At 40.4% G+C, this 13,322-nt stretch overlaps 1 protein-coding gene across 16 annotated transcripts in view; it reads right to left on the bottom strand.

Moving 5' to 3' along the window:
* TENM2 (teneurin transmembrane protein 2) overlaps positions 1-13,322 on the bottom strand; it is a 668,081-nt gene that overhangs the window by 38,787 nt on the left and 615,972 nt on the right. For all 16 annotated transcript variants that reach the window (XM_054168532.1, XM_054168518.1, XM_054168516.1 and 13 more), the window contains one exon: positions 3,788-3,998. In XM_054168532.1, the coding sequence (XP_054024507.1) occupies positions 3,788-3,998 (211 nt within the window). The remainder of the gene's footprint in view (positions 1-3,787; positions 3,999-13,322) is intronic.

The following is a 13,322-nucleotide window of genomic DNA, read 5'->3' as shown; positions in this document are numbered from 1 at the left end:
GGACCAAGAGAATCATCTTGGTATTACTCATTTTGCTTGAATGATTTTGTGTTACAAACACACAGAAATAGTGCTGGAAGGTAGGCAATCAAGCTTCTATAGAGGAACAGTGCAGAAAGCAGATTTAGAATCATAGAATGGCTTAGGTTGGAAGGGACATTAGACATCATGTACTCCAACCTCCCTGCCATAGGCAGGGATACTTCACAACAGGACTCGGCTGCTCAAGGCCTCATCTAACGTGGCCTTGAACATCTGCACTGAAGAGGCATCCACAACCTCCCTGGGCAACATATTCCAGGGTCTACCATGTTCATACTGAAGAACTTCTTCCTAAGATCCAGTCTAAACCTACTCTCCCTCAGCTTTAAACCATTCCCCCTTGTCCTGTCACTACACATCCTTATGAGAAGTCCTTCTCCAGCCTTCCTGTAGCATCCCTTCAGGTATTAGAAGGTAGCTCTAAGGTCTGCACAGTCTTCTCTTCTCCAGGCTGAACAACCCCAGCTCCCTCAGCTTATCCTCATAGCAAAGGTATGCCAGACCTTGGATTATCTATGTGGCCCACCTCTGGACTCACTCCAACAGCTCTGTGTCCTTCTTATGATGGAGACACCAGAGCTGGATGCAGTATTTGAGGTAGGGTTTCACCAGAGCAGAGAAATGGGGCAGAATTCCCTCTCTTGCCCTGCTGGCCACACTCCTCTTGATGCAGCCCAGCACACGATTTGCCTTCTGGGCTGCATGAGCTGACTGCCAGCTTATAATAAGCTTCTCATCAATCAATGCACCCAAGTCTCTTTCTTCAGAGCCACTTTCAATTCACTCTACACCGAGCTTGGATTTGTGCCTGGTATTGGCCAGATCCAGATGCAGGACCTTGCACTCGGACTTCTTGAACCTCATGAATCTGGCACTGGCCCAATTCTCAAGGCTGTCGCCCAGCGTCATAACAGAGCTATTGATGTTCATGGCTAATTATTTCTACCTTCAATTTTAACATTTAAGGAAATCATCTGAATAAGAATGCTTTGGACGCTAGTCTTCCTTTTTCTAAAATGCCAAAATATGGAAGGCAATGGATTTTGAACTTTGTCGCTAAAATCTATATAAGACATATCTTGACACATAGGAGAGCCTTTTCTTTGGTAATCTTTTAATGCTGTATCTGACAAATGAATTGGATACCTTAAGCCTTTTTTTACATGGCAGTTAAATGTGTAAAAACACGTAGCTATTTTTTTTTCCTGAAAACATTTAATCTTGGTAATGATCAGCGAGATTGAAATAATTTTGCAATCAATATATTTTGTTATTTATTGCTTTACCAAGGTAGGAAACAACTTCTGGTTTTGTTTTGCTTTGGTTTTATGATAGCTCTGGAAAAAAAATCATAGCCATTATTTTGTCCCACTTCTCTGCCTCTTTCAATGGAAAGAGAGGTTGAGTTCTCATTAGGAAGTCATTACATTTCATGGAGCTACTTCTCAAGAGTGTGGCAGCTTCAGGATATGTGAAACTTGGAGTTTAACCCTGTGGCACTTTTAAAAAGTCTAAAAGCATACTTTTAAAACTCCCAGTTTGACAGTATACATTAGATTTGCCTAAATTGGTACCAAAAATAACAGCTGAGCTGTAGAGTTCTCAAAAGCACCTTCACAACTTAGAGGCTAAGGCCAATTTTACAATGTCATTAATATGCCATTTGCAAAGGTATGTTAAAATGCATTGACGTACTTCAGATGAATAAAACAGAACTAAGACTGCTGCCACTAGGAACTCTAGAAAATATAGTTTAAAACAAAAAAAAAACACTAAAATTTCAAAAGAGACTTTTTCAAAGGAGCTGCAGGATTGAGGTACCCAGCTCCCACTTAGTCTAGAGCTGTATTTCTTGAGCTGTTTTGAAGACTGCAAACCAACCATATATATATGTGAACAGCTTGATTGGGTTGGAGAGGGACTTTTCACAAACCTGTCTAGCAATAGCACAATGGGGAATGGTTTTAAACTGAGGGAAAGTAGGTTTAGACTGGATCTTAGGAAGAAGTTCTTCAGCATGAGGGTAGTGAGACACTAGAAAAGGCTGCTGAGGGAGATTGTGGATGCCTCCTCCCCAGGGGGTTTTCAAGGCCAGGTTAGTTGTTAGTAACAACAAAACTTTATCAGCTAATAGTGAAATACAGAAACAGGGAATACACTAGTTTTTATTCTGAGTGGCCTAATAAAGAAGCAGCTCAAGGACTCGTGTACTTACAGTATGTAACAGGAAACTGCCTGCTTCTTTTTACTCAAGGAAATTTTGCTATCTGTAACATATCTATAAAGCAGCATGTACCAACCAGGCTGTGGACTATGTGCTTTTTATGCTGTAGTCTGTAATCCTTTATGGACAAATTACTCAGCCTCATGAATTAGTAAGCTTCTTTCTTATTTTCCTTTTCCTGCAACACTTCAGAAAACTGCAAGAATTCCCCCATTTTATTTTTAGGGAGCTGATGGGAAAAAAATCACAGCAAATTTGGATGAAAGCAGAACAATTTTTCCACGTTTTCCAGCTAACTCCATGTGTGTACACACACAGTATTTTATAGAATAAAGACTGGAATCCAGAAATGGTTTTAAATTGGAGCAGGGTAGATACAGGTTGGACAGCAGGAGGAAGTTCTTTATGGTGAGAATGGTAAAATACTGGAATGGGTTGTCCGGGGGTGTGGTTGAGGCTCTGTCCCTGAAGACATTCAAGGTGAGACTTGATGTGGCCCTGGGCAGCTTGGTCTAGTTGGAGGTGTCTCTGCTGACTGCAGTGGGGTTGGACAAGATGACCTTTGAGAGTCCCTTTCAACCCAATGTAATCTGTGAATATGTAAAATCACTGTGCTCCTGGAGCTTCACAGGGATGAACACAATGGAGACCTGCCTGGTGTATCCCAAACATATGATCCTTGTTTTACAGACAAATATTTAGTGACTTTCTACATAACCTGGTAGCATATAATGAAATCCTGACTGAAAAGACTTTCCTGTAATGAGATCCAATCTTTTGGGTGTTATTTGAAATGAAGTTCTTAAGTTTTAACTTTGGCAATGTGAACATAATTAACATTTGCATCAATTTCTTAGCATATTTCCATGGAGACATATTTAAATAATATTGATAAATAGGAACACCACTCTTCCTGTAAGTATACAATGGCCTCAAATATTACTTAATGAGGTGCTGGCTTTTAGATTCCATAGAAATATATAATTAACAACTACAGGAAGAACAGACACAGAGAATGAAAACTAAGAAAAAAAAGAAAACCTAGTCAGATGTATTGATGATGCAAGTCAACTAGCAAGTAAATCAGTTTTGATGTAAGGATTAAATAATAAACTTAACAATAGACTTGAAGTTAATTTGTCTTTGAAAGAGAAATGGTTTTCCATTATTGAAATTTGTGTTAATGACACTAAATAGAATCTAGTGTCTTTGTAACTGGAAACTAGTTTGCATTTTCCTTTGTTCTTCATAAAATATAAACCTCATAAGCTCCTGCTCATTGGAAGGAACATTATTCTCAGTGTTGCAGTAAGTTAAAATACTAATGAAACTCAGTGTTACATAATAAAGGCTGCATCGTAAACTGCAAGAGAGTGCCCCCAGTGAGACTGATGGCTGTGATTCAAATACGTGAAGCACTTGAGAGAAGCATCTCATGTTAAAACATGAATAAAATCTCTGGGAGAATTTTCCCCATACAATGCAACTGCACAGATACAGCATCATATTTATAGCTGCTACCTGCTGTTGAAGGGATTTTCTCCTGGGATGATATGAGTGCTGTCCTTCCCCACTAAGAGCTTGATTCGATCATAGAATGACTTCACAGCTGGTGAACCAGAATGGCTCTGCTGTATGATGTCAAGAGGATCACGTGAACCCCGGCACAGCAGGCTGTTTTGACAAGTAGTCTGGAGGCAGCAGTCTGGATCTAGGCAGTCAACCAAGCCATCTGAAAGGGAAGAATCATCAAGATGCAGCCGGCTGCACAGTGCTATCAAGCAATAACATCTAATAGAAATCATAAGGCACTGGGAAAAACCATTAATGCTATAACATCTCTACACCATAAAATCAGTAATTGAACCAATAATGCAATAAGGATGAGACTTTCTGAAGTGCACTGGTTAAACACCATTACTGCTACAATTCATTTAAACCACTGTTAGATGAGAAACAATCCAGAATTAAATGTTTAGGGGTTGAAACTAAAAGAAGGAGCAGTGGAAGGAGTACAGGACATTTTGTTTAGGCTTTTCTTGTTTGGTTGGTTTTTTTTATTCCCCCTAAATCTTTCCAACTGTTTGTTTCACAAATCTTTTAGATTTCCTGGCTGGGCTGTAAAAGTCTTGAGAATTATGCTGTTTCATTTAATTTGTTCCATCTGGGGAGATGAGGGAAGGAGATGGGGGTGACAAAGGAAGTTATTACTTAAGTATAATAAAAATTACATTGTACCCATTTTGGCAATTCATAGGGAAGTGCTGCTGGAACTCCCACCTCCCGCAGATACCTGAATCAGGACTTGTTTGCATGCTTGGATAAGGAAAAAGAGTCGCTGGGTTCAGTCATCATATTATATATTAGGTTATCCAGTAAGGATAGTTCTTAAGAAGCATTTAGAAGAAAAATTAGAATTTAAACACCAGGAATGAAAGTCCTCAATGGGGAGACCGATCTGTACAATTAGATAAACCACAACAGACTATTTTAGTACATAGAGTAACAACGTCTACCATCATCCTTTCCTTCAGTGTTATCATTTAACTGAAATGTGTTCTCTCAATGGAGTTCTACTGCAATTGAGAAATTAATAACCATTTACTTAAAAATATTATCACCTTTAACAACTTAGAAACATTTGTTCATCTGCTTTGGCAAGAATCATTACTGAGGTCTGTAAACTTTCAGAGACTCCCCAAAGCATATTCATCTGATGAAAATATGGCCTGGGCAGGTACTGAACATCATACACAAGAAAGAACATTCCAGTAGGTTAGGTGACAAAAGCACCTTTGAGTAAGATCCTGACTCATGTATTTTCAAGATTTTCAAATGCACAACAGACTAGCATTGTCCTATGCAGTGATAACCAGAAAAACAACAACAAACAAAAGCAAAAGAAAACCCAACCCACAGCTGTGATCTTTTAATTAGCCTTCTACTTCAAGTGGATTAGGTGTGCCTGAAATGAATGGTTCTGATTTAAAACCAAAATTGCCAAGGTATGATGACAATGTTTCATTCAGCCCTCTAAGGAAATTTAAGTTAGACAAACTACCTTGTTGTGAGAGCTATACATTGCTCTAAGGTCAGTCGCCTAGTCGCATTAAGAGCTCCATTCATCTTGAAATCCTTTCCGACGTGGAGGAAGGAATTGTGGGTTTTTTTGCTATGGTCCATTTTCAACTCACTTTATATAATCATGGTAAGGACATTAGCTTCAGATTATAACTCAAAGCAGCTATCCTGTTACACTCTGAGAACTTTTTCTGAGCATCCTGCATTCTTTCTTGGTTTATGACACCTCTACAACTATGAGCTTACAGATGCCACTGTTTAGTCTGTTCAGCTCTGTCACGAGAACCCTTTCAATAAATTAGAAATAACCGAAGCAAAACACAAGATATAGATGATGCCTTTGGATAAATTTACATTTACCTGTTCAAGCTGCATCATAATTTTGCTATACCTGTTATTAGAGGTAAGCAGATGTTATGCCTGTAATGACCTCATCATGCAGCAGATTATGGGATACTGTGACCCAACACTTCTGATGACACCATGAACTTTCAATTGGCATATCATTCTCTCAGCCTCCTGTCAGTCATGCAATTCACATCTCGATGCTCACAGGCCCCCCTGGAAATAGTCTGACATTGCAATCTTCAGTAAATTACCCTGTCACTGCCAATCTCACCCTTATCTCACAAACAATCGAGCAGGCAATCAAACTGCTCTGAATTGCCAGTTCAGGACCTGGGAGGCTAGAAACATCTCCATTCAATACCAAGAAGAAACCTGTATATGATTCCTTTCATGTAGGAAGATTTTTATGCAGTTTTGTGAATTCTGACTTAAATATTCTCAGAGGCTTGCAAGAATAGTTAGAAAAGACAAGAATATAACCCTGACATGAATATACACAGGATTTACTTGTTTGGAACATTAGTACTTAAAATATATGGCTATATTCCCCCATACTAATTTATTCCCTGATGCCAGGATTTGGGAGTTAATGTATTTTCACCTTATGCCAACTAGCTGATCCATCTAGTTGCAATGGCAGGACTGAGGTATGGATCTCTTCAGCACATGAGCCAGAACCTGGGCACTGCTCTTTGGTGTCCAAGGCTCATATACCACTGCACTGCTTGCATTCAGTTGCAATGCTGCTATATTTACTTTGTTACTCTGCAATTCCTGACTCCATGTATAAAAGAGCATTGATTACTGTCAGAAAGTATTTGTTTGTAGGTCACGTTTGCCTGATGTGCTATCTGGATGTATTATCATGAAATGGCTGAGATTAACAGAGACCTCTAGAGATCATTTGGTCCAAACTCCCTGCTCAAACAAGACTACCAAGAGTGGTTGCCCAGGACCATGCCCACCACACAGCTTTTGAATATCTCCAAAGATGGATGTTCCAAAAGCTCTCTGGGCAATCTGCTCAAGGGTTCAGTCACCTCCACCATGAAAATGTATTTCCCAGGGTACATTTGTGCCTGGGGCTGTTCCTCCCCAGATGCAGGACTTTGCACTTCATGAGGTTCCTATCAGCCCATTTCTCCAGCCACATTGTGCCATTACATACGAAGTAAATTGTTACAGAATCATTTAGTTGCATTAGACTCAGTTGATTAAAACAAGGGCTAGAGAAAATGAACCTTCTGTAAGAGAAAACTCTGCCATAAGCATGAATTTTAATTAGAATTCAGTACTTTGTTTTTTAATATATATTTCAGAGCTTGTCATCTTCCAGATTTCCTCAGGCACACTGAATTATTTATATGGTTAATTCAATGACAAAACCCTCACCATTAGCCTGACCAAGATTGTGCTGCTTTTCATAGCATACACATCTGACTTTAAAGTAGCCAGTTAGCTACTGTGTGCTAAAGGGAAGAAACTGTAGAGGGAGTTAAGACGGTGCTAAACCTCCTTCAACAATTTGAGACCAAAAGAAGTCCTGGCTTGGCCTTCATTGAAAAGAACAAAGTAGGAAATTTTGATCTGATTTAAACTGGCAGCACAGGATTAGCTATCCACTGCTGCTCATAGTTGTTCTGCAGTCCCAATTTTTTTCAGGAACAAAGCAAGTGAGATGGCATTCCTCCTCAAGTCTTCACTTATGCTACTGGATACACACATTTCCTTTTATGTGAACCACATCACAAACTTCATGGCAGAATTAACTACACAGCTGAAGAAAATGTTACAGTATTACATGTAAGTAGAATAACCTACTTGTGCATGGCATGTTTAAGATGACCTTATAATTGTGCTCCTCTTGAACATCACTGTAAGGCCTAAAAAGCTCTCTGTAGAAACAGTGATACATTTTACTGCTATTGTACTTAGAGCCTCTCATCACCAGTTTTCCTTCTCATCAGACACAGGTGCCTGGATTTCAGAATTGTGCCACACCTTTCTTTGGAAAGTTGACACTTGGGCTGTTGTGGGCATTTCAAACTCTTGTACTATCATTAGTTGTCTCTGCATCTGATACTTTCACATTATGCTTCATGTTCAAGTTATGATGAATGTGAAAATGAGTCAACTTTGGCCTGACACCCAGCTGCTTGGGAAAATGCTTTCTGTACCCAGCAGGTGACAATTTTGTTTCCAAAGCCAAGCTTCTGAGCACATGCTCAGTAGAGGGCATCCTTACACTTCACTAGCTTCAGGAGCTGGTGGCTTTCAGAGTGTAATTCCTGGAAATTTTTCTTTTTCCAATAAACATTTCAGTCTGATGATTAAAATGGAGGTGAGGAGGGAGGGAAGAGCAGCTACTATGAACCCTGAGGGCAAAAGGGCCTTTGATCACTCTAAGGGCAAATTAGTTAATTTATCATGATTCGATTTTAATTATGTGTAGTATTAATATACCCAAAGTGAAAGAATTAGAGATGCTCTACCAGATTATCAAAAGAGTAAGCCTTCCCTCTGCCAACACAGGAATATTTCAAATTAACTCTAAAAGCGCACACAGGAGTGTTTCCACAGACAGGCTAGTCCACAGCCCAGGATATCTGATTACCAGAAAAGTTTATCTAGTATTAAACCCGAATTTTTATTTCTGTAGCTCAGTCTAATTACTGTTAGCTATATTGGCATATATCATTCAAAATAATTCCTCAGAAGTTCCTGGTGCTAATAAACAAGGAAATGCTTCTAATCCTTTTCTAGACCTGTTCCTCAATTAGTCAAACTCTCTGCAAGGTGTCAGGATATCCATTACTCTACTGACTTTTATAACAAATTCTGAGGACCAGAGTGCTTTCAGAACTGTAAAGCTAAACCCAAACTACCTTTCAGAAATAGCTGGATTGTAAATCCCAAGATGAGGTGAGGCAGAATAAACCTGGCATCAACATAAGATGCATGTGTGTTTGACTGCCCTCCCCAAAATTCCAAAGAAGGTTTTAAAGTCCCCTGGAATAGGGCTTTGGGAGAACAATGGCCCTGCTTTCCCTGTCCACTCAGGATCCCTGTGCTGCCCAGAGTTCTGGCAGTTGAATAAACCCTCATCCCTAAAAGCACCAGCTGGAAGAAACTGCAGCAGGTGTAGCTCAAGATATGCACTCAGTGCTTGGTGGTCCTTCAGAACCTGTGAATACTGGTGGATTGTTGATGCTCCAGTATCAAACCACACATCACTTTGAGCTTACCAAGAGAGTTCCAAGATTAAAATAAGCTTGAAAAAAATCACAGAATCCTAGAATGGCTTCATTTGGAAGGGACCCCAGAGATCATTTACTCCAAGCTCCCCACCATGGGCAGGGATGCCTCCCAAATAGGCTCAGCTGCTCGAGGCCTCATCCAGCCTTGCCTTCAACACCACCAGGGAGGAGGCATCTGCAGCCTCCCTGGGCAGCCTGCTCCAGAGTCTCACCACCCTTGTACTGAAGAACTTCTTCCCAAGATCCAGTCTAAACCTAGTCTCCCCCAGCTTAAAACCATTCCCCTTGTCCTGTCACTGGACACCCTTATGAAAAGTCTCTCTCCAGCCTTCCTGTAGGATCCTTTCAGGTATTGGAAGGCAGCTCTAAGGTCCCCTCTGAGTCTTCTCTTCTCTAGGCTGAACACCCCCAGCTCCCTCAGCCTGTCCTCACAGCAGAGGTGTTCCACCCCTTGGATCATCCAAATATCTTCACTCAGTTCCCATGTACATATGGATAACTAAGCAGGAACCAGAGCTCCCCAAATCCTGGACTGTGCAGTCACTGAATTCCATACTCTTGCTTCTCCATGGGTTGTAAGAGCACGTTACTGCAGTGACACATCCCGTGAGGGATGGTGCCAGGATAAGCTGGCTCATGTGCAGCAAGGCGATTAAAGCCTGACATGAGGTTTTAACCACACCGCACACAAGCACACTCATTAGCTCCTGTCAAACTTACACAGCCTCTACTTTTCATATAGATTTTATACTTCTGTCTTCATGATACATTCTGGGCCCCATCCACAACAGATTTCGAGTGCTCATTACATTCAGTGTTCTAAAACTGACTATTGTGCGGGCTCTGGGAAGGTATTTTCTGCGCCAAGAGAATTCTGGGTATTTATATTGAGAACTTCATAAAAATCTTTTGTCTGTGCTGAATTAGAGACCCCTGCTGAGGCAATGCTTGTTGAGGCAAGCTAAATTACACGATTTGCCTTTGTGCTGTGAAATACTTGTATTATCTTAAATGTCACAAACCTGATGCAGTATCAAGTCACAGAATTTGTAATGTTCTAAAAGCAATTTTTTTCTAAATGTTTATTGCAGGAAGACACTTCTCTTTGCTTTCTATTTTCTTTCTGTCTAATTTCAGAGATGAGTTTTCTAAGACAACTCAAATAAACAGCCCTTCAATCAGTCAGGTGCGCTGTCCTGACAGTGAACTTCTCCAGAAATATTATTTTTCTTGTGAACTGAAGAGAATTCAGACTGGATAGCTGGCTTTCTCTCATTCATTATCTTTAATGTATTGTGCCAAACAGAATTACCACCAACTGTACTTCTTGGTGGGGTTACAGCAATATTGTAACAAACTGAAAGGCAAGATTTGCCTTCTGAGAGATATACAACTCTCCTTGGAAAGCCAAGTGGAAATAAATTAAAATACATTTTAAAAAGAATATCCCACTTGGCATAACAAACAAGGAATTCCTCACTCTGTTGAGCTTAATATCTATACTGCTATGGATTGCTTCCTTTCCTTCCCAATTTTACTCCAGAAAAAATTACATTTTCAGAGGAAAATGTGGTCTGTACAGTGATACAAGCAGTGGCTGCATTTAAGCTTCTTATTCTTTTTCTTTTTTGTAACATGCCTGCACCTGTCCTTTCCACCCTGTTGAAGTCTGAAACAAACCAGTTGAACAAAAATTTGGATTACTATGTCTTTGGGGTTTTTTAACCCAAGATTACAAAATTTAACTGTCTTGACAATAAAAATTAAAAATGTGTAATTTTGAATGGATGCAAAAGGTGAGAGAAGAGATAGAAGAGAAAAAAACAAACACTAAAATGAGCATCTCCAGTGGGCAACATGAGCCCCTGGCAGGGCTGCAGAGGTGAGAGTTCTTAATTATCCCTCCCAAATTATCCCTTGAGCTCAGGACAGAGGCACCGCAAACATGAACTCCTGGTATCAACTGCATTCAGCATGTAGTGAAACTATACTTCAGAAAACAACAAAAGACTTTTGCTAGGCATGACATTGTACGTTTTACGTGGGAGATACTGCAAGGTCTAAGATGAAATCTAGTTAAACATACAGACTTAAGAGTGCCAGGGCCAACTGCATGAGATTCAAGAAGTCCAAGTGTAAGGTCCAGCATCTGACTCAGGCCTGTCCCAGGCACAGATCCAGGTGAGGTGCAGAGTAAATTCAGAAGAAAGAGACTTGGGTGCACTGATTGATGAGAATCTCACCATGATCTGGTAGTGACCTCATGAAGCCCAGAAGGCAAACCATGACCTAGGCTGCATCAAGAGGACTGTGTCCAGCAGGGAAAGAGGGAATTCTGCCCCATTTCTCTGCTCTTGTGAGACCCCATCTCAAGTATTCATCCAGTTCTGGAGTCCCACTCATAAGGAGGACACAGAGCTGCTGAAACAAGTCCAGAGGAGGGCCACAAAGATGATCCAAAGGCCAGAGCATCTCTGCTATGAGGATAGGCTGAGGGAGCTGGGGCTGTTCAGCCTGGAGAAGAGAATACTCTGTGTGGACCTTAGAGCTGCCTTCCAATACCTGAAAGGATTGTACAGGAAGGCTGGAGAGAGACTTTTCATAAGGGTGTCTAGCAATAGGACAAGGAGAAAGGGTTTTAAGCTTAGAGAGAGTTGGTTTAGACTGGATCTTGGGAAAAAGTTCTTCAGTACAAGGGCTGTGATACTCTGCAATAGGTTGCCCAGGGAGACTGTGGATGCCTCCTCCCTGGTGGTGTTGAAGGCCAGGCTGGATGAGGCCTTGAGCAGCTGAGTCTATTTGAGAGGTGACCCTGCCCATGGTGGGGAGGTTGGAGCAGATATCTCAAAGGTCCCTTCCAACCTGAGCCATTCTAGGATTCTATGATACACAATTTATGAAGACTGCTCTAAGATATAAATAAAAACAAATTCGGTTTATGAACCAGGCACTGTAGTGATTTCCTTATGGAATATGTCAAAAGAAATATGAACCTAAGAAGTAACCTTCCTTCTCCCATTCTCAAAATATCATTTCTAATACCTTAATTTCTAAACTAAATCCACGGTGAATTAAATGGGTTATACATGTCTATTGGGGGGATTATACATTGTAATCACAATTCTAGGTCTTAAAATAAAGCTATTTCTAATCCCTCCAAAAGATGCTTAATAACTATTAGAGGGACTGATTAAGGAAAGGGATTAGATTTAGAAGTGGCCACAGTAAGTAAATTATGCACTCCAGACATGTTTTGGAAAACAACCATTTTCCAGTTTAAAAATATTTTAAAAGTGAGTCAATGCCAGGAAGCCCATAAATTTCAGTTAGGCTTCCTCCATAAAGAGAAACAAACAGATAAATAAGAGCCATTAAAGTTCCTTTCAGCAGTCGCCTACTGAATGTAGTGACCCTACCCAGGCTCATAATGAAGATCCAGTTAAACCTAGGCCTAGATTTGACATGTGCTTGTAAGGACAAATACAGGCCAATTTCCCAGTGCTGTCTTGGACCATGCACAGCTCTACCTGAACAGCTCTAAGGGGAGAAAACAGCTGGATGCTCCTCTCTCTGCTCTGGAATCTCCTTTTATTTTTGTGAGTAATACACACTGACATCTCATTGGAAATGAAGATTTGTAAGTCTCAGTGAGACAGGGACACATCTGCTGCTTCTAGGAATAAACCAACTAAAGGACATTAATCTAAAATGGAAAGAAAATATTAAGTATAATCTTTCATTTTTCTCTTTTTGAACTATGGTAAAGAGTTTGCATTGTGGCAGATAATAAGACAAAATAGGATGAATGGGAATCTCTTTGGAGGCAGTGGCAATGCTCTTCTTGACATCCATGAAATGAAGACTTGGCCCAAGGCCTTTGAATCTGATTGTGAGATACAATTGCAGTAAGAATGGCTGAGCGGTGGATGAGCTCCAAAATATGCTAAACCTGTTGCCACAGGGAAGGAAGGCGGACAGATAATGATACTTCCATCTCAGTGAAAGAACTGTACTTTAACAACATGAATAGATGGGTGGAAAAAAAGGAGATTCAGCTGTCCAGCTATCATTGAGGTGAAAGACTGTATCTTTAGCTACCCTACTGCCTTTTGAAAGAACAGCTTGCACCTTAGGTACTGTTCCAAAAGTACTTGCTTTTGTTAACAGAGCAGTGTTGATGATGGAGCAGCTGATGAGTTCAACACTTTGCTGCAAATGAACTGTTAACTTTCAAGTGAAAAGAGTGACTGGGAGAAGGGACAGTTTCTTTAACTTCCAGTAATCTTGCACTTTATGTGAAGCTCTCTCCATCTTGCAGACTCCGGTGGTTACCTCTGTGTTAGCATTAATAAACACAGAGGTTATAGGAT

The sequence above is a fragment of the Dryobates pubescens genome, chromosome 16, assembly GCF_014839835.1.
Source record: "Dryobates pubescens isolate bDryPub1 chromosome 16, bDryPub1.pri, whole genome shotgun sequence".
NCBI lineage: Eukaryota > Metazoa > Chordata > Aves > Piciformes > Picidae > Dryobates > Dryobates pubescens.
Note: the sequence above shows the minus strand (reverse complement) of the source record. Positions and strands in the feature narration are given on the sequence as shown.